The sequence below is a fragment of the Pteropus vampyrus genome, unplaced genomic scaffold (assembly GCF_000151845.1).
Source record: "Pteropus vampyrus isolate Shadow unplaced genomic scaffold, Pvam_2.0 Scaffold50, whole genome shotgun sequence".
Taxonomy (NCBI): domain Eukaryota; kingdom Metazoa; phylum Chordata; class Mammalia; order Chiroptera; family Pteropodidae; genus Pteropus; species Pteropus vampyrus.
This window is the reverse complement of record NW_011888831.1, coordinates 5,756,213-5,778,858: the sequence shown is the minus strand read 5'-3', so window position 1 is coordinate 5,778,858 and position 22,646 is coordinate 5,756,213. Positions and strand designations below refer to the sequence as shown.

General features: G+C 36.6%; 1 protein-coding gene across 2 annotated transcripts in view; it reads right to left on the bottom strand.

Annotated features, from left to right (window-relative positions):
• BLMH (bleomycin hydrolase) overlaps positions 1-12,848 on the bottom strand; it is a 44,568-nt gene extending 31,720 nt beyond the window's left edge. Inside the window, exons 1-6 of one of the 2 annotated variants that reach the window (XM_023530546.1) lie at positions 12,628-12,848; positions 12,112-12,309; positions 9,234-9,343; positions 8,521-8,662; positions 7,844-7,932; positions 6,428-6,520 (exon numbers count right to left, since the gene is read on the bottom strand). In XM_023530546.1, coding sequence (XP_023386314.1) covers positions 6,428-6,520; positions 7,844-7,932; positions 8,521-8,662; positions 9,234-9,343; positions 12,112-12,309; positions 12,628-12,640 — 645 coding nt within the window. In that variant the 5' untranslated portion in view covers positions 12,641-12,848. Of the gene's footprint in view, positions 1-6,427; positions 6,521-7,843; positions 7,933-8,520; positions 8,663-9,233; positions 9,344-12,111; positions 12,313-12,627 lie in introns of both variants that reach the window. The other variant, XM_011359909.2, reaches the window with a different exon arrangement.
• Between the last annotated feature and the right edge of the window lie 9,798 nt (positions 12,849-22,646).

Below are 22,646 nucleotides of genomic sequence, written 5' to 3'. Positions count from 1 at the left end.
AAAAACTTATTTGTAAAAAATTAACTCCTATTTTAGAACTAGATCAGTGTGGAGTTCACTAATATTGTCAAAGGAAGTTAGAAAAGGCTTGGGATTGATTTGAATTTCATTATGATACGCTTTTAACAGTCCTCTTTATTCCTCTACCTCCTTTGCCTAAATGTTATTACACTTCTCTGTAAACAAGCTTTGTTTTGCCTTTTTATTTTCTTGTTATTGTTACCTGTTTGCATCTGTTACTCATTCCTTTATTCAAACTTTTTTAAAAAACCAATTCACCCATTTCTTTCGCCCTCCACTCCTCTCCCCACCCCTGGCAACCATATATATGTATATACCACCTATAAGAGAGTGCATATGGTATTTGTCTTTGCTGACTTATTTCATTTAGTGTAGTGCCTTCAAGGTCTACCCATGTTGTCGCAAATGGCAAGACTTCATTCCTTTTTTAATGACTGAATAATATTCCACAGTGTGTGTACGTACACTATATTTTTATCAATTCACCCATTGATGAACATTTAAGATTGTTTCCAAATCTTGGCTATTATAAAAAATGCTGCAGTGAACATGGAAATGCATAATTATGTTTTTGTTCTCTTTAGATAAATTCCAGAAGTGAGATTGCTGGATCATATGGTAGTTCTATTTTTAATTTTTGAGGAATCTCCACATTGTTTTCCATAGTCACTACACTAATTTACATTTCTACCAACAGTGCACAAGGGCTCCCATTTCTCCACATCCTCATAACTTGTTATTTCTAGTATTTTTGATAATAGCTATTACAATAGGTGTGAGGTGACATCTCATTGTGGTTTTAATTTGCATTTGCCTGATGATTAATGACGTTGAGCATCTTTTCATGTACCTCTTGGGCATATGCATGTCTTCTTAGGAAAAATGTCTATTCAGATCTTCTGGCCACTTTTAAATCGAATTTTTTTTTGTTATCAAGTTGCATGAATTCTTTATATATTTTAAATATTAGTTCTTTATCAGATATATGATATGCAAATATTTTCTTCCATTCAGTAAGTTGTCTTTTCATTTTGTTGATTTCCTTTGATGAAAAGATTTTTAATTGGATGTAGTCCCACTTGTTTATTTTTGCTTTCGGTGTCAGATTCAAAAAATCATTGCCAAGACCTATGTCAAGGATATTACAGACCAGGTTTTCTTCTAAGAGTTTTACAGTTTCGTGTCTTCAAGTCTTTAACTTATTTTGAGTTAATTTTTGTGTATAATGTAAGATAACTGGTCCAGTTCTCTAACCATCATTTATTGAAGAGACTATCCTTTCCCTGTTGTATATTCTTGATCCCTTTGTTGTAAATTAATTAACCATATATATGTGGATTTATTTCTGGGGTCTCCATTCTGTTTCATTAATCTATGTGTCTGTTTTTATGCCAATATCACACTGTTTTAATTACTATAGCTTTGCAATATAGTTTGAAATCAGGGAGGGTGATACTTCCACCTTTCTTCTTACTTTTCAAGATTGCTTTGCTTATGCAGGGCCTTTTATGGTTTCATATAAATTTCAGGATTGTTTGTACTATTTCTGTGAAAAATGCAACTGGAATATTGATAGGAATTGCAGTGAATATTGATAGGAATTGCAGTGAATCTATATATTGTTTTGGGCAGTATAGACATTTTAACAATATTAATTCTTCCAATCCATGCATACTGAATATCTTTCCACTTATTTGTGTTTTCTTCAATTTTTTTCATTAATATCTTATAATTTTCAATATACAGGTCTTTCACCTCCTTGGTTAAATTTATTCTTTGATATTTTATTCTTTTTTATACAATTGCAAATGGGATTGTTTTCTTAATTCTCTTTCTGATAGTTCATTATTAGTGTATAGAAACAAAATAGATTTTTGTATACTGATTTTGCATCCTGCAACTTTACTGAATTCATTTATCAGTCTTAATAGTTCTCTGATTGAGTCATTAGGGCTTTCTATATATATTATGTCATCTGCAAATAGTGACCTGCTTAATATTTAGTAGGTACTCAATAAATACTTATGGAATTAATAAATATCAATTTTTTTTCTCTTCATTGCCAAGTTTCTTGAAACTGTCTTCTTTTTCTTGCCATGACTCCTCTCCATCTAGTTCCTCCCCTTCTCCATTCTACTGAAATTATTCTACAAACCCCCATTCAGGAAATCCAGCAGCCTTGTCTGTCTTCATATTCTTTGACCTGTTGACCTGTCTGCAGCATCTGACACTGATACCAGCGCCTACATCACAACATAGTTCTGGCACTTGCTTTTACAGAAATAGATGTTCTCTGGAATAGGTATTTGCTAGAATTCTTTGCTTAGATCTGTTCTATCCTATTCTCCCTCAGGGATTTCGGTCATTCTCAAAGCTTCAGCCATCTGTACTATCATCACTATCACTTTGCTAGGTCATTCTTTTTTTCTAAGCTCCAGGATTGTTTCCATGTACCTGAAACCCAATTCCAAATGGACTGTGCCTTGGGACTAGGCAATTTAAAACCAATGTTCCTCCTCTTCATGGTGGCGACTGAAAAGAGCATCTCTGACTTATTTGTGGGAACCACAGCAGCATTATCCCAGTTACCAGGCTTAAAACATTAAATGTTACTTTTAATAGTGAATCTTCCTTTGCAGATAAGTTGCCAAGTCCCACAGATTTTTCCTCTAAGGTCTCTCACATTTCTCCCTTCCTATTTCAATTGTTACAGTCTTGTTCAGGCCGAATTAGTACCACCTAGACTGCTACAGTTTCATAACTGGTCTTCCTACCTCTACTTCTTCCCATTTAACGAAATTAATCTCCTTACATGAAGCTTCACTGCACATTACTTCTCTACTGAAAAATCTTCCCAACTTCTCATTTCCTATTGAATTAGGACAAATTCTCATGCTAGTATTCAAAACTCTTACATGTCTAATTCTAACTTTCCACATTACTCTTCTAGCTTCAAACTTTAATGTGCCTCAGGATCACTGATTTAATGCAGATTATAGGGACTATCCCCAGAAATTCAGATTTAGTACATTTGGAGTGGCACCCAGGAATTTTCATTTTTAACAAGTATCTGATTCTAATGCAGATGAACTATAAATCACTTTTTCAGAAATACCATTCCAGCTCCTCCCTAAGATTCTAAGTAAACTGGCCTACTCATGGCTCACCAAATCTGCCTTGAGCATGCTCAGAATGCTTTCCACTAGTGAGATAGTTAACCTATCAAACTGTTTACCTATCAGATTGGTAAGAATTTAATTGTTTGATAAGTACACTGCCTGGATAAAACTAAAGGGAAATAAGTTCTATCAAAAGGGAAACAGGTTCTATCAGACATTGCTGATGAGAGTGTAAACTGATATAATCTTCAGAAAGAAAAATTTGGCATTAGCTATCTAAATTACAAATGCATGTTTCTGACTCAAAATTCTAATTATAGAAATATAACCTACAGGTATATTCATACATATGCAAAATAACACATGTACAAGATTATTTATTGAAGTTTTTTAAGCAGAAGTATGAAAATAACTAGAATGTCCATTAAGAGGGACTAATTAATTATGGTACATCCAGAAACATTTTTTAAATGCAGAAGTTTATGTATTAATATGGGAAGATTTCCAAGGCATTGTTAAGTAAAAAAAAGAAAAGCACTATATACAGAATATGAATAACATAACAACATCTGTGCAAAGAAAAAAAAAGAGGAAGAAAATAATATATATTGGTATTGTATTGTTAAAAAAAGATCTCTGAAAGGATAACTAACTGCTAATACTAATAACAAACTAATAAAACTAATTTTGGAGTATGTGGGAACTGGGATAATAGAGAACAGGATGGGAAAAAGACTTTTCATACTTTTATTGTTAAAAATATTTTTTAATCAAAGAAATCTTAAAAATAAAAAATAAAAATATAGATAACTAGGCTCCATTCTCAGGGAAACCAATTTTGTAGGTCTGGAGTAAGCCTAGGACTGAGACTATATACTGTTTTTAAGAGCTGAGAGCCACTGCTATAGAATTTCCTAAGCAAATAATCACTACCTGTCTCTTCATGGCACTGATGAATACTGTATCTAGTCTTTATGTTTTGTTTTTAACAGTTTTGGTAGAGCATACATTATTAATCCTAAGGGGATCTGGAGGCTAAAAAAAAACAAAAACAAAAAACAGACTAGATATACTGAGAAAATATCACAATAGAGATGACAACACATTTCCGAAACAGATCTGCCTTGTCCATCATCTCAACTAGCAACCTGCTCTTCTCTTTCTCAAAAAGAATGCCTTTAGTATAGACCCCTTTCATTCAAAGCTTTCGGAGCTTCATGGCTGCTGATTTAAATGATCATTTTGACATGCCTAAAAGGCTAGGCACATCATAGGTACTCATCTGTGGCTTTAAAACCATAGCTACATTCCTCATTACCAAAGAGTCAGGTTCAATAAAGAGGAGTCATTTGGAGGACTGTAAAATCTAAAAACCTACCATACAGAATTCTGTAGTCAACAGTTTAGGCAGAATCATTAAGTAAATAACACTATAAAACATCCATCCTCAAGACTTGGTATGATGATGTCTTACTATTTTTTCAAGGTAAGGGTAGGGGAAGAAAGATATAAAACATATCTGCCCTAACTCTTATCAGCCAACCCTATGGTCAGGAGTGGATCTTAGGTACATCCTTTAAAAGAGATACATCCTTTAAAAGATTGTTAAAGCAAATATCAAAAGCCCACAGGATGCTTAAAATCTGCTAGAAGTATTATCTGAGTCATTTTCCATAACTTTACAGAAGCTTCATCCTTACTATATCCCCACCATCTTACTATAATCATAAATGAAAGCAAATTATGCAAGAGATATGGCTTCAACAAGAGAAATCATTCCAAGCAGGAAGGAAAGAGAACATTTACTGAACAACTGCTATGTGCCAGGCACTATGCCTTGCATTCTTATATTTAATTCTTTATTTGAGCCCCATAAAAATCCAATGAGAAATATATTTCAAAACCCAAACTGAATCTCAGATAAGTATCTAATGTAAAATCAGAGCTGTTAAGCGATAGAGCCAGAATTGAAACCCGTGCCTAACTTCAAAGCTTATTTTTTTCTACTATACCCAGATGCCTCTCTTAAATAGGAACATTTAAGAAGAAAGGTTTAAGTACGAGATAATTTAAATGCACTTGGCAAAATGAAACCTCTGCATTCATCCATTCAACAAATATTTAAGAAATAGTTATTCTGTTAACCACTGGGCTATACATGTTACACTTGAATAAACTGAGACTTGAGAGATTAAGGAACTTGTCCTAGGTCACAAGGCTGTTAAGTAATGGGATGATCAGAATTTAGACTGGCATCAGAGACCATGCACTCAAATACACTATACTCCCTCTCTAAAATACAAAGGAAAACATGTGTTGTCTATTGCAGTAAAATATTTAGGTCATTTTAAATTCCACACAATCTTGAAAGAAAATTGTTAGTGATTCTTAGTAAATAGTCCACTAGGTGAAAGAGGGAAATGTTTGTTCTTTTCTCAAAGTAATTTCAGAGATTTATGCATATTCATCTGGATTATGGATGGTATTAAAAAATATTCTTAACTTCCTTGATAATATTACCTAACCTTACATAAGTTTAATGCTTTTTAGGTTTTCCAAAATGTTTTCTGATACAACCATCAATACGTTAGTACACATATATTATTTTATCTGATATAACCATCAATAATTTCCCATCTTTATTCCTACAGAATAAAGCCAAAAGTCCTGGAATCTCCTGAGATCCCTCACAACTCCTCCTTTCTAGCTTAATTTGCTACCAGTCACACTCACAACATTTATGTTTCAGCTACGGTATTCCCTGAGGATTCCGCCTTTGTTCATGCAATTCCTTTTGTCTAGAATGGTCCTTATTAACCATCTAGTAAAGTCCTACTGAACTTTTGAGAGCTGGTTTAAATACCTTCCCTATGAAACCTTCAACTCACTGTATTAGTCACTCCCTCCTCTATGACTACCAAATCCTTTTTTACACATCTCTAGCACAGGATTTATTATAATTATTCACGAGTTTCTTTTCCCCAAGAGATTGAGCTTCCTAAGAGTAAACATTGTCTTTCTCATCTTTGTAATCCCTAGTGCCAAACTCACAGAAAGTATTCAATATTTATGAATTATACTACTAAATCAGGAATTAGATGATGGAAGTACATTCAAGTCCCATACTAAAATGCAAAGTTTATACTTCAGTTTTTACAGCTGTCAAATAAGAAATTTTGAATTCAGCAGTTACTGCAATGACTATGCTTCCTAATCAATTTAATGGATAGGAATATTTTGAGAGTTCTTTAGAAGAGTCACAAAAAAATCCAAAAAATTGTTATTACCTCCTCCATCATGGCATCCTGTGTGGCTGAGATTTCTCCTTTGGTTGCTCCACTGTGTACCAGGTTCCGTAGTCGTATACAGAACTCTCTCATCTATGACAGAAAGTTATTCGGCACTCCAATATTTACCCAAATTCAACTGTAAATGAGCTAACAGACCAACATTAGTTCTATTTTGAAGTGTTACTCAGCCAAGATCTAAGGCAAAGTTCATAAAAGCAAATGTGTTTTTCCCCACCCAGTCCACTTAAACGCATAAAGTCACTTTCCATAAAAATGAAAACACATGGATTATTCCCCCAAAATATTAGACAAATAGCTCCTGCTCTGTAACAGATGGTACTCTCTGTGACAGTACATGCCTGGCTATGAGGAAAACATCTAATTCCATAATGCCCATGACCCTAAGAAAAAGCAAGAAACTTAAGATGATTATGCCATTAAATCATTCTAATAGATTTTTATTTAGAATTTTACTGACTCTATTTCTCTGCCATATTATTGTGACCATGGCTATGTCAACCTCCAATATAATTTCATCTTTGTTGTTTTCAATTTTGAGATATACCTAAGATAAAGGTGAGTCTCAAATCTAACCATGGTGCTAAAGAGGATCTTGCTCCCATCTGAAATGTACCCAGTGATCTTTTAGATTGATAATAATCTCTCCCCCGCATTTCCTGGTTGGGAAATAATCTACTTCTAATATGGGGAAACACATCTACAGTTTATTTTAAAATGCAATCTTTCTCCCAAGAATGACAAATCCAATTTTAGCCTCATAGATCAGGACAGCAGGTTCTAGCAACTTCGAGTTCTCAAAAAAGATGTCTGGCTGGCAGAGAAGCATCTCCAAAGGATTTACAATCCTCCTTGGAAAATGGGTTACACAGACAAGAGAGAATGATTTACTAAGATAAATGAAGCAATAAAAATCAGTTCAGTGACCACATCAAGTCTTTAATGTGTGAATAAACTACACTGATGTGGTTTGGGGAAGCCTCCGAACTCAGCATCCTCTTTAAGGAAGTCTCACAAATAGTTCTTTTTGGTTTTACTAGTACATAAAGCTGTCCCAGCCAATCTCCACTAGATTGAAGTGACAAGCACAGGACCCAGTGTACTTCTGGCCCATATTAATTGAATGTAGGACTTACTTTCTTGAGTACGAATAAGAAAACATTGAAATCAATAGAAATAAAAGTGGAAGATTTTTAAAAAGGAAAAAAAAACACCCTAATCTCAATTATTTTTAAAGGTAATACGTAGCTCCATTGCCTCTTAGAGACACTGGGGTAGCTATCTTGTACACAGACTGTGTACACTGAAATGTCCAAGAATCCCCTTAGAAAATCAGTTAGGAATTTTAAGATAAAGTACACTAAATTCTATCCCATCCTGTTCCATATGTTGTACCTTGTGATTCAGAATATCATTCATCCTTCTGGTTGCTTCTGTTGTATGAGATTCAGGGAAGCACTTCTTAGGGATAACACCATATTTTTCTAAAAGAAAACAAATTTTAGTGTTCAATAAGGTAAAAGTATACTCCAGCATTAGAAACCTTGGCAAAAGTAGCTATGACTTTAAGAAATAGGCCATATTTTGCTGGTTTAATTCAGAAAACTTAACAATCTTATGCTTTATATTATTAAACAGGTTAATCTGCATATTTATCCATCTATCTTAGAATTAATTCTGTTCTTTTAGCTTTCATACTTTGTAAAGTGCTCAGAAATAATCAGGTTTTTCCAAAAGACAACCCTTTATAGAAAGGACATTTTCAAACAGTTGCAGTTTCAATGTGTTTGATTATATCAATGGACAAGAGATAAGCTCTTTCATAGGAAAAAAGCTCTCGTTAATGCAACCTTTACTTCTCCAACCCACCCTTCATAGTATCTCCTTATCTCTCATTTAAGAAAGGTACTTTGTAGGTGACAGTGTGAGATAAAGTTCTTAAAGCTAACTATATACCATTCTGGGAGACCAATTCTACTCTGTACATAGCCACCAAAAAAATGGCCTATGCCTAACTAAAGAGTGTTGCTTGATCATGCTGAGTTTTATTTCTATTAGAGAAAGGCTCTTACCAATAATATTGACAAGCATATCCCATTGTCCACCATCATTTGCAGGATTTGTAAGCAAATACTGTACCAGCCTGCCATCTTCAGGCTCCTTTTTCTGGGCTGTGTCCACAAAAGCATTTAAGAAGAAATAACAGCGTTCAACCTAGAGTAAGAAAAGTTAAATAAAATTAAAGGAAAAGAGACTAATACCTTTATTTGCATCATCAACAGAACAGGAGTCTTGGAACTACTGTAGACCCAACCCAGCAGGTTGTTTTTATTCAATTTGAGTATAATTGACATATTAGTTTTACGTGGGGTTTTGGGGGGCTTTTTTAAATTGAAGTATTACTGATATAACATTATATTAGTTTCAAGTATACATAGTAGGTATTTTTAAACTAAAGTTGGTAATTAAGACCAAATAACCTAAATAAATATGCTAAAAGGAAAAATTGTTGAAAACAAAATAAAAAGTTTTAAATAAGAAAGAAACAAGGAAGCAGTAGGGTGAGTCCGTAGACTTATTATTTCATTGCAAAAAGTAGCCACCTACCAATCAAAAGCAATTCTGCCTTTGAAAACAGTCAACTTTTGATACTTTGGAAATCAAATTAATGGTGTCACATCTATAATGAAAGGCAGACTACAACTGGAAAAGGAAGAAGTGAAGAGAAAGTCTCTATCAAGGTTGATATTGAAACAAAAAGAATCTTTCAAGATCAGTCCCATACCTTGTCCCAGAAAAAGAGGTAAGATTGACTAAACTCAAATTCTTCGATATTTAATTTTTTCATGAACGGAAGTCTCATAACGTTCAGACATGAAAAGATCCAACATCGCCCTGAAACAAGAAAGCAAACCGATAAATTATGAGTGTTCATGTAGATTACATTGTTCCAACTATATTTCCCAACGATGAACCTAAGACAAGATCTTGAACAATATAAGACTAAATCAGAAAGAGAAAGATTAAAAACAAACCACAAAACAAGAAAAATAGTAATTACTATTTGCAATATATATATGTGTGTATATGTATATATATACACACACATATATATGTGTAAAGGTTTAATATCCTTAACATACCAAAAAAAAAAAATCTCTTTACATATCACAAAAGAATCCATTACGAATCACCTAAGAAAATTACATTTAGAAATGCTGCTAGAAAAACATGAGCAGAGATCATGAATGGGTAAAGACTGAAAAAGATACAAATGGCAAAAAGAAAAATTGTTAAGTTCATCATAAGACACCTGTTAAGTGGGGAAACATTTTTTAATCGATAATGTCCAATACTGGGGAAATAACATTATAATACACTCTGGACAGGGATCTAAACAGGTATTAAATATCTGAGGGTAATTTGCCAATATGTGGGAAAAGGTGTGAAAAGTTCCTGCCCTTTAATCTACAATATATAGTATATGCTTTACTATAAAGTGACTCTAACATAAGCCATTCCCCGTTCTCCCAATGAAAAAGTTTTTAAAAGTTGTTTAACTGGATTACATAAACACTTAAAGTACAAATGAAATAGTAACTATCGCCTATAATATTTAAGTTAGTAATTTAAATATATAGATATTTTAAGTCATGTTAACATAATAGATTGATGTAGAAGCACTGTTTTTTCCATTTTTACATGTCATTTTCAAAGTCATTCATATTCTTCACATGCATCCTGGCATCAGTGCCTTTGCCATGATTAGATCCACCCTTTCAATCAGAACTCATCTTTCTTGCATCAAGTATGTCTGAATTACAATGATGTTTTGAATCAATGCATGATGCTGTCCTTGAACACTTTATGCCACGCCTCAACTATATAATCACATTCTTTGTCTTGTAGGTGGATAATCACAAACTCTGCAATGTCGCCATTTCCTATACTGACTTAAGTGATTGTTAGGAGGCCTAGTTACAATGATAGCCAACATTTCCATGTGAGGTCATGTCCTAGGAATATACTTTGTTCAAACTTTTTGCCTTTTCAAAAAACTGATTCAATCAATTGATCTCTATACATATCCCAAATTAACAATGATTAAGGTCATTTCAGAGTAATGTCTTTGCCAAACTATACTTCAAAATAAATAAAGCGAGAGTGCTCATTATGAGAGTCTTAATAAGGTTTCAAATATAGAGTAAATCTTTTCTGAAGGAAAATTCAGAGGGTGAAAAACTTGACTTTTATTTGGGCATAACTTTTCTACTTCTATGAAAATATATTCAAAATTTACAGGTAACTGAAAAAGGTAGGTACACGTAAGGTATCCCATATTTAACACACGCACACATAGAATAAAGACCTGACAAAAAAAATTTACTTGTCAGTATTTTGCAAATATTCTTCATTGAACAACAGTAACTTTACAATGAGAAAAAGAAACAATTAAAAATAAGTAACTATAGTGTTCTTTGAAAGTCACTATTGACTTAGTATAGCTCATCTTTACCGTGGGTACCTCTCTCATATCCACTATATTATTTCCCATTAGATGGAATCTATATGAACTATTAATGTAAAAACTGAATGAAAATAAATTACATAACTTGTGCTATTTGTATCTTTTTAAAACAAAAGTGACACGACAAAACACATAAGACCTGTTCCCTTCCAAATGAACATTTCCAGGCTTTTCCCTAAGAGGTCACTGCAATCTAAACTGCGTAGGACCACTGTGACATTACTATCTGTACAATTTGTGACTTGACAGTCCACACCACACAAGCACTTTCTACTATAGCAAAACAATTATTGCAAGGTCATGATTTTTTTCTTTAAAATTTAAAAGTCAACTTTACTGAGGTATAATTTACATACAATAAAATATAGCTATGCTAAATTCTGACTGGCTCTAAGCAACCGCTGATATGCTTTCTGTCTATATAAACAGACTGGGAGTTGTTTTTAAATGCAGACTTTAAAAAGTCCCTTTAGTACTTGTTGTGAGAATGTCCTCCTTACTGAGATTCCTGGATAACCGATCCTTCACTGTAGCTGTTTCTCTAACAGTGGTGCCAGACAGCAGATAGCAAAACCAGAGCTCTTGACCAGTAAGGCATGAGAACTGAGTACTTTTCTGTATTGCAAACTGCTCTATTTGTGGGAACTGACCCATTAGCACATTTGGCAAAGTTGCAACCAAAAAGCATATTTAAAAATAACATTTGATGACATGTTGATGGGATTAAATTGTGTATTTTCCATTTCATACATGTGTATATGACCTTCAGGGCAATTGGGGGGGGGGTGGTCTTCGAGGGCATGAACATTTTTGCATGGGCTGTTTTGTACCAAAAGCATATATCTCTGATATAGGGCTGCAACCACATAACTTCAGTATAGAATATAGTGAATTACATCCAAACAGATGACCATGGACTTCTCATTTTAATGCTCAAATCGAATATACTAACAAGCCATAGAGCACGGAAACAAGTTACAAAGAAATATTCTTGAACTTGCCTTTATCTGTGCCTGTTCTCTAGGAATGTACTACTAGTTCTTTCAATACAGACCTCTGCTCCGTAATACCATAATTAAAATGGGACGCAGTCAGGAAGGTCAAGTAAAGTGTGCAATGAGTTTTAAGATCTCACCTGAACTCTTCTGGTTGGTGACTGGCTTGCCTTCCTGAGACACGACGTGCTGGAACACATGCTGAGCACCCTGTACCGTGGCCCTCTTCAGACACATGTCCAGCAGGTCATGGGTGGTCCCGACATTCTGGGCAAGTACGAACTGGGGGTCGGAATTCAGTCTCTGAATCAAAGCAGCTACCTTCTCCGAATTCAGTCCTGCTGGAAGACCAAACGGGATTATTATAACACCAAAAAGAGACTGAAGAGGGCTGATTCGGGACTCCCACATCCTGGTTCTTAACTTTGTAAGAGCAACCTGAGTTAATCCCCGCAGTGGAGAAGCCCTTTACCGACGTCCTTCCCCAAGATGCTGCCTCCCTCCCTGCCGCTCCGGCCTGCCCAGAAAGCTCCATCCCCGCCATCCCCCCCTCCTTGTCCTAGCTCCGGCCCTTCCCCGCCGCCGGCTTCAGGGGCCCAGCTGAGCCCCTAGAGAACACCCCAGCACAGACCCGGAGGGGAAGAACGGCGCCTCACCTGCTAAGTTCATGGCGACCACACTGCCCCGCGGGGAAACGGTAGTTTTCGCGGTCCTCAGGCGAGTGCCGAGGTTGCACACCCACACCGGCTGGCTGCCTGCGCGTCCCGACCTGCCCCTCGCACCCGGAGCGCCGGAAAGAGGAAAGGGGACGGTGGCGGCGGAGCGCGGATTCCGAGATAAACGGGGTCCGTGGAGGGACAAAACTCCCACCCTCGCGTTGCTAAATCAGCGCCGGAGGGGCTGGCCCCGCCCGGAGGGGGGCTGGCCCCGCCCGGAGGAGGGCTGACGGGGGCCGGCTCGCTGACGTGCTTTGTCCTGCTCGCGTCGCCGCCCCGGGCGGCTTCCGAGACTGCTCTGGCCCTCGCTCCCTCGCCCGGCTGCCCACAGTCCTCCCGGGTGGCGCCAGCGCCTTCAGCCAGCAGTGATCCTGCTTCCTAGCCACCGGGGCGTCCTACTGGGAATAGGCCTGCTACGCTGGGAGAACCTGAGGGGCTCCATGCTGGGCCCAGAGCCCGAAGACTCTAGCATTGGGGAATTGACCCCATTAAGCCTTTTCAGAAGACAAAAGGGGGCTCTAGGCGGTAGGGCGGAGCCAAGGGGCCTCACATAAAAGCACAAGGCTTAGGATGAGTTGACTCATCACAAAAAATGTACCCAAAGGCTCTTTCTGTGGGCAGCCTTAGCTGACCAATCACTGCATTTTCAATAGCAACTTGTTGCTTGGATTCTAGTCAGAACTAAGTTCTTGAATTTGAGAGGAAATTGGTACTAAGCTCTTTCTCAGCCACTCAGAAGCTACTACCACGTTCTACAAATATGCATCTGCTCATTTCAAGAAAACTATCCATTCTAGGCTTCATGAAGTCTGTGTCTTCTACCTAGCCCAACATGTACTGTGGGGTTAACTAAGGGGAATGACAGAGGTCAGTCTTAAACATCAATGCTGTTTTGCCAGACTTTCTACAAAATCTGCAAATGACTCCCCATCCATCCCTGCTGTCAAGATAACACAACGGTTTTCCAAAGTTTTGAGATTGTGAAGTACTTCTATATTGTTTTTTGTGTTGTGAAATCTCACCCTTGATAAGATGTTGGGATGGGAAACACAGGTGATAAATAAAAATATACCTGCCTTACCATTGAAAACCCTGACTCTGCTGCTCACAACAGTGAGTCTTCTGTGGAACCTAGAATCTAGGTCTTAGCTTGAAAGTCATCACTGGTTCCAAGGAACTCTAATATCTAGAAAAATCAAGACACCGATCAGTCATTTGAGAAATCAATCTCTATGTCCCTAGAGAGACCCAGCAAAAGTTTGAGGATATGACATAACACCTATCTCCTATTCTGAGATTCTTCCACTGTCTAAAAAAAAAGAACAGGCTGAAAATTATGCTGAAAGAAATCATTGGTCCTCTCACAATATGATGTTCAAGCATCCTGCCAAACTCAACTCACTATCTACCATGTACCTTGGGCAAGTTGCTGATAATATGGAGACTAACAAAGCTTAATTTTGCCCTTAAGAAACTCACAAGGTAGTATGAAAAATGCAAAATAATACTGTAGAAACAGGAAGGAGAGAGCTGTTAATTAGGGCCAGAGGTGCCTGGGGGAAAAAAAAGTGACAAGTAAGCACAATTTTAAAGAGTGGATGGGGATTCTACAAGGCAAAGAGAGAAAAAAAAAAAAAAAAAGCAGAAGAAGGGCATGCAAGGCACCAGCAAAGGCACGGAGAAGTCAAAGCATGAGGTAAAATCATGTTCAAAAAACTGTGCATCATAGTTTGATGTGGTTAAGAGCAAGGAAGGTGTTGAGATCTGGGGCAAGGTGTAGAACTAGAAAAGTAGGTTTGAATCAGGATATGATGGGTTTTATATGTCATACCTGAGCATCTGGACTTTATCCTACGGTTAATTAGAAGCCAAAATAGGTTTTTAAATGAAGGAGTAATATACTCAGTTCTGTGTAAAGAAAGAAACTCAGTAGCAGTGGAGAGGGTGATTTGGAGGGCAGAGATTCTGGAGATAGGGAAACTAGACTATTCTAACTAGTAGTTCCTTTGGGAGATGACAAAAGCCTTAAATTGTAGAAAGACAAATTTCCTGCCGCCCTGGTGCTTACGTTCTAATGGGAGAGACAGATAAACAAATAAATGCAGATAATTCTAATAGATGTATAAGGAATATAAAACAGATAATCTGGAAGTTTTCATTTGAATGGGAGGCTGGACGGTGGTGTCTGGGAGAGACAGGTAAACAAATACATGCAGATAATTCTAATAGATGTATAAGGAATATAAAACAGATAATCTGGAAGTTTTCATTTGAATGGGAGGCTGGACGGTGGTGTCATCAGCCAAGAGAGGGACTATAGAAAAATAGATATATTTGGGAGTGTGTGAGTGAGCAAATAATGAATTCAGTTTTGGACTTGGCAAGTTTGGGGTACCCACAGGACACCTAGGAAGAAAAGTCCAGGAGGCAGATGAAAAGATGTCTAGAGATTAAGTAGAACATATCAGTCTTAGAACAATGAAGGCAACAAGTTTGTGAAGGGAAATAATAAAGCAAAAAATTGATGAGGACCGAGAATTGCACCCTGGGTGGCAGCATGCAATTGTACAGGGTGTTCACGGCACGAGGGTAGCAGGCTGAGTGGGGTGGATGGGCTTGAAGTCCAGTTCAAGCTCTGATTGCTAAGCCATGTACTCTGGTCCAGGACCGTACTAAGTCAGAGTATGGTGCACCTTTTACTACTGCTTACAAAGATGCCACATGGGGGTATCATTAGCTCTGGAAACAATAACATTTAAAGAGTGAGTGAAAGCAAAGGAACGAGCAGAAAAAGACAGAGCAGTCAAAGACAGAGCAGTCAGAAGGTAGGAGAAGGCCTCGAGAGTTATGTCCTAGAATCCCAGGAAGAGAAGGAGAAGTTGGTGAATGGGAATGAAAGCTTCGGAAAGGTAAGATTGAGTTTGGCACACTGGGTGAAAAGGACCTTAGAAGGGCAGCTTCAGTGAAAGAGCAGCGTGGGCAGAAGCCACATTGTAGTAAGTTGAGAGGGAAGAAAATATACAGGAAACTCTTTGGGGCCTAGAAGATGAAAAGCAGAAACCAGAATTAAATATATGCCAGAGAGTGTACAATTGGTAGAATAAGAACCCAGAAAAAAAAGAGGGATGGAATCACTGGGGAAGTGGAAGGGACCAGTTTTACAGCTACTGCCACCCTTTCAAGCCAATGATGACATTTTCCCACCCCATGCTCAGAGATTCCTATCATCATCATTTTGCCAGTTCTCCTGCTTGCCCTCATTGTTAGGGTGGCACCCTTTGTACCAGTTTTCCACCCAGCAACACACACCCATGCACTCTTTTCTGTGTGGGCACAGAAAAGAGGTGCAGAAGAAAACTGGTTTCCCAGTGGGTCCACCCCATATGACCCACCCACAAAGACATTTCCCCAAGAATAGAATTCTTAGTATCTACCCCTTTAACTCTATCCAAAGGAGATGTTTTTAGGTCCTGTGACACCTCATGAAAGAAAGCAACCAGAAACAGAATTCTAGTATGAAATCTACAATATTAGAAAAAAAATTTTTCTAAGTCTTGTAAAGTGGCATTGCCTGCCATTGCAGATAAGCCTTCTGCTTACTGCTTCCATGGGACTCCCCTACCCCCCACCTCAGTTAAAGTAAACGAGGATAGTCTCAAGGCAAATTCTCCATCCTGTGACCCTGCCTCCTTTGCCGTCCACAAGTCTTTACCACGTGTTGGCCAAATGCTTCTATTTTGATGGAAAAGACCAGATTTTTACGTTGGACGGAAGTTTGGACTAGAGTCTAACACAAATATTCTGCAATTCTATGATACTGGATCCTGGGACTTTCTGAGTCCGAAAAAGCTTATATGCCTTCACTATAACTTTCCTCCAGAATGTGGAATATACCTGTCTGAGTATAGGTAACTGGCAGCTTTAGGATTTCTACCTTCCCTGCCATTCCTATACTCCATGAGGGCTTAACCCAACCCTTATCTCCCTCTGCTCAGTGAACTTCAGATTCAGATTTTAAGTGTTTCAACGTATTTTACTTTCATTGTAAATTATGTATTTTTTTTAAAAAACATTTTCCAATGTTCTGGAAGGACATTGTTATACCAACAATATTATTCTTACCTCTAGATATGACATTTCTACTACTCGCTGTTCTAGTTGCTAACAATTCAAAGAGCATGCCAGGCAGAGGATGTTTCCTCTACAAAGGTAAAGAGGCATGAGTGGGCTTAAGAATGATTGAGGAACGATGAGAAAGTCTGGTCAAGTTTCGTGAGTATTTGAATTATGCAAATTTGAAATCGTTAATTATAAACTATTAATAACACCTTATTATGTGCAAAAATTTGAAGCAATGTGAAGCCTTCACAATGTTTAACATTCGTCAGGAACTGCATATTTTCAAAGCTGGTGGTTAGCTCAGTGAATTAGAAACTTTAAGCTCTTGCCACATGGCGGAGACATTTTAGCTGATAAAATAGTTTCTTCCCTTCAATAAATTTACATTTATCACTAAATCGTCTTTCTAAATACTATTACTAAATAATCTTGAATTATAGATGTTTTAATTTTATGTGAAGGTTTCAGGAATGTATCCCTTGCATAAAATTCAGCTGCACTAGAACTTGATGTGGCGAGAGTATAGAGTAAATGGTAGGGGAAAAGAAGATGTATGAGAAGTGAGAAACGAAGTGGAAAAGATGGTTTATAGCCAACTTGCGAAGTTCTTTGAAGGGCGTACATTCTTTAATCACGGGGCTATTACTATATCCACAAAATCTTCTTGTAGGCAGTGAGAGAAATGGGAGAGAATCTTCTTCAAGTGATATTGCCCATAAAAGCAATAAGTGGTATTATATTTTTCCCAAATATTTCATATTTCTCTCTTCCTGTCTTTCTCTTTCATTCATTTATTTAACAGCTTATTGAACAGCAACTGTGCTAGGCACTTGAAATACAAAAATGAATGACATTGGTCCCTGACCTCAAGAAGCTTTAATCCAGTGGGGAAAATAAAAAACAAAATTAATCACTATTTTTTTAAATTAATGCAAAAAAAAATTTAGTGAGCACTTACCATGGGCTAGACACTGTATTAGATATAGAAATACAGAAGAAAGCCAGACAGACAAGGTTCCTGTCCTTCTGGTGCTTATGTTCCAGTGAGAGAGACAGATAATAAACAAATATATGCAAATAATTTCAGTAGTGGTATAAAAAATAAAACAGCATGACATGATAGGGACTGGCCAGGGATAGTGGTGGTATCAAAAGCCCCTCTTAGGAGGTAACCATTGGGCTGAGACTGAATAGCAATAAAGATTTGACCATATAAGTAACAGTGGGATAAAATTGCAAGAAGGGAAAGCAAGTGCAAGGGCCCAAGGATGGGAACAAGCGATGCTTAAAGAAGTCATAAAGAACCCAGCTTCTTTAGAGCACTGGGATCTGCCACCCACAGTAATAGCACCATCCTTGGATTCATTCTCCTCAGGCTTCCTCCTTCTCCTTCAGGTCCAATGGAAAAACATCTGGCTTTTTTTACTTCCTCCAAAAAGTGAAGACCATGTTTCCCAAAAGCTTTCAGCAGATTTCTCTCTGAACTTTATTGTCTAAACGAGGTCATGTGCCTTTTCTTAAACCAATCATTGGCAAGGATAATGGAATTACCCTTATATCAGCCAGGCCTATCCCTGCTACAGTAGTCAATTCCCCAAACTGCGTTTCTTCTCCCGAGTGTACATACGGGGTGGTGAGGGTTGTGGGATGGATGTTTGGAGTCAACCATAATGTTCACTACACCATGGTAAGAAGTTTAGATTTTATTCCAAGGTCAATGGGAAAGAATGAAGGGACATGATCTGATATATGTTTTTAAGGATACACCAAAAATATTTGCAGCATATTTAATTAGAAAAATTAACATTAAAAAAATATAAAGAACTCCTAAATATAAATAAGAAAAGGACAAACAACCCAACAGAAAAATGGGAAAAAGACCTAAATAGGCATTTCACAAAAAAAGGAAGCATGACTGGCAAATAAATAGTAACGACAGAAACGCAAAATAAAATTGTAAGATGCCACTTTATAGTTAGATAGGCAAAAGTTTTAAAGGCAGATATTAAAAAGTACTATTGATAATTCTTAAATACTGTTTGTGGGAGTATAAATTAATATTATCACTTTGGAAGACAATTGTCAATTTTCTGTAAAACTGAAGATGTACATACTCTATAAGCCAGTAACTTTACTCCTGGGTATATATTCTCTATATAAATAGCCACTTGTAGCTATTTATATTTAAATTAGTTAAAATGAAATAAAATAAAAAATTTACTGTCTCGATTGTAGTAGTCACAAAGTACTCAATAGCTACATGTAGCTACCATATTGAACATCACAGATATAGAACACTTTCATCATCAGTCTGTTCTGTTGGACAGCCCTGCCCTAGAGAAATTCTTGCATATGTGCACTAGGAGTCATAGTCAAGACTGTTTATGTTAGCATTGTTGGTGATTGCATAGAACCTGGAAAAAATTCGATAGTTTATCAACAGGAATTTGCATGAATTGTGACATATTCATGTAATGCGATACTACAAAGAAGTGGAAATCAACCTGGCTGAATTTCAGAAATGTAATGTTGAGTGCTCAAAGCAAATTGCACAGGAAATGGCATGCAGCCATTTTTTTAAAGTTCAAAAACAAGCAAAATTGAACAATGTATTGTTTGGAGATACATACGGGCATGGTAAAAGAAAATTTTTAAAATTTTTTAAAATTTCTTTTACCATGCCCGTATGTATCTTCAAACAATTCAAGATAGCGTTCATCTTTGGAAAAGAGACACAGACAGCTTCAAAGGTATTGAGGTATTGACAATATTTTATTTCTTAGACAGTGGTAAGGAACATGGGTGTTTATTTTATTCACTATACCTAATTTTATACACTATATTTCTGTATCTATGAAGTTTGTTGTTTTTTTTTTAAATCACTCCAGCTGCAGTGTAAATGATGGATTGAAGAGAGATAAGAACATAAGCAGGAGACTTTTAGGAGACTATATTTTATCTAGGCCAAGGGTAAATGGTGACCTGGATCAAGAAGGCAGTAGTGGTGATGAAAAGAGGTGGATGCATATGGCATATATTTTAGAAGTGAATCATCTTAACCTTAATCATAACCCTAAACATCATACTTTGGTAGAGGTTTGCACAGCATAATGTGGAGCATGAAAGAGGGGTTATCTAAGTCAGACTGAGGGGTCTAAGGAGAGCTTCTTGGAAAAGATGACAGATATTTGAGTTTGGGACAATTAAGAGTTGTTAAATGATAATGACCAAGGACAGGCATTCTAGTTGGAGGTAATGAATAGTTCATGCAAAGACTTAAGATAGCAAGTCTTTGGGAATTGAAGGCATTAAGCATAGCTGCCCTAAAGGGAGAGAGGACAGGGGCCAAACATGGAGGGCCAACTGTGTTCACTGAGGGGTTGTGACCTTATTCTAAAATATGCAGGGAAACTGCCTCCATTTTTCTTTAGTTTTTCCAGGGAGAAATGAAGATCCCTGTGAACAACAAAATTAGATACTGATATAATGCTGTATAAGACTCTGGCCACAAGGAAGTCCTGATTGGACTACTCTGAAAAGTCTTCTCTTTGTACTAATCATTTTTATAAAATGATCACCAGAACCTAAATTTTGTGGAAATACAGAAAGATCAAAATGAAGATAAAAGGAAAAGAAAAGCAAATGGAAGAGAAAATGATAGAGATAAAAAAAGGAGAAATTGGATCTGAGAGGAAATAATAATTAAATACCATTGGAGACCAAAGTTCCTGGTTTTCTTTCAAGAGTGCTGTTAGACTGGCTTTGCTTCGACTGCTATAAACAAATCCATAGCTTTTTAAAAGAATTCTTTTGTTGATGAGCTACTGATCTTTAGTATCTGAAGCAAATATTTAAATATAATAATTACAGCATTCTTGTCCTCTTTTCAGAGACTTGTCTTGAGATGAAGCATAAAAATCTCAGAAATAAGGTTAACATGCAGGATCAGAAAAATAAAATACTTAGGAATAAATTTAACCAAGGAGGTAAAAGACCTGTATTTGGAAAATTATAAGACATTGAAGAAAGAAATTGAAGAAGATACAAATAAAACACCATGAGATTTTCCACAGAACTAGAACAAATAATCCTAAAATTTATATGGAACCACAAAAGGCACAGCAATTTCAAGAAAGAAGAACAAAGCTGGAGGTATCACGCTACCTGATATCAAACTATACCACATGGCTATAATAATCAAAATAGCATGGTACTAGCATAAAAAGAGACACATAGATCAATGGAACAGAGTAGAGAGCCCAGAAATAAACACATGCCTATATGGTCATTTCATCTATGACAAAGGAGGCAAGAATATATAATGGGGTAAAGCCTGTCTAATCAATAAATGGTGTTGGGAAAACTGGACAGATACATGCAAAAAAATGAAACGACCACCTTCTTATGTCATATGCAAGAATAAAATCAAAATGGATCAAAAACTTACATGTTAAGCCCACAAACTATAAAATTCCTAGAATAAAACATAGGCAGTAAACACTCTGACATTGCTCTTAGTAATATTTTTTCTGATATCTCTCCTTGGACAAGAGAAACAAAAGAAAAAATAAATTGAACTATGTCAAACTAAAAAGGTTTTGCACAGCAAAGGAAACCATCAACGAAACAAAAAGGCGAACTATTGAATGGGAGAATATTCACCAATGATACATCCGATAAGGGGTTAATATCCAAAATTTATAAAGAACTCATACAACTCAACACCAAAAACCCCAAAACAATCTAATTAAAAAATGGATGAAGGACCTGAATAGACACTTCTACAAAGAGGACATATAGATGGTCAATAGACATAAGAAAAGATGCTCAACATACTAATCATCAGAGAAATGCAAATTAAAACCACAATGAGATATCACTTCACACCTGTCAGAATGGCTACCATCAATAAATTAACAGGTGTTAGCGAGGATATGTAGAGAAGGGAGCCCTTGTGCACTGTTGATGGGATTGCAAATTGGTATAGCCACTATGGAAAACAGTACGGAGGTTCCTCAAAAAATTAAAAGTAGAACTACCTTATGAACCCACAATTCTACTTATGGGTATTTATCTGAAGAAATCCAAAACACTAATTCGAAAAGATATATATGCACCCCTATGTTCACTGCAGCACTATTTACTATAGCCAAGATACAGAAGCAACCTAGGCGCCTACCAGTAGATGATTAGATAAAGAAAAAGTAGTACATATATACAATGGAATATCACTTGGCCATAAAAAAAGAAATTTTACCATATGCGACGACATGGATGGAACTCGAGAGTATTATGCTAAGTGAAATAAGTCAAGACAAAGAAAGACAAATACCATATGATCTCATTTATATGGGGAGTATAAAGAACAAAATAACAAACATACAATACAGAAATAGACTCATAGATACAGAGAACTGATGATTGCCAGATGGGAAGGGATTTGGGGGGCAGGGTGAAAAAACTGAAAGGATTAAGAAGTACAAATTTGTAGTTACAAAATAGTCATAGGAATGTATAGTAGAGCATAGGGAATATAGTTAACAACATTATGTGCCAGGGGGTACTAGAGTAGTTAGAGGAATCACGTTGTAAATTATATGAATGTCTAACCACTATACCTGAAACTAATATAAAATAATATTGAATGTCAACTGTAATTAAAAAAAATAAACAATTTTATCTTTATAAAATGAAGTTAACATGCAGGAGTTGGTGACTCAAATCCACATTTTTCTTTTTTTTTTTTCCCCTCCTCTTTAATTCCCCACCCCCACTTCCGCCCCTGACCTATGGATGTTGCCATTTCCCCTTAAGAACTGGATTTTTAAAGTCTGGCATCT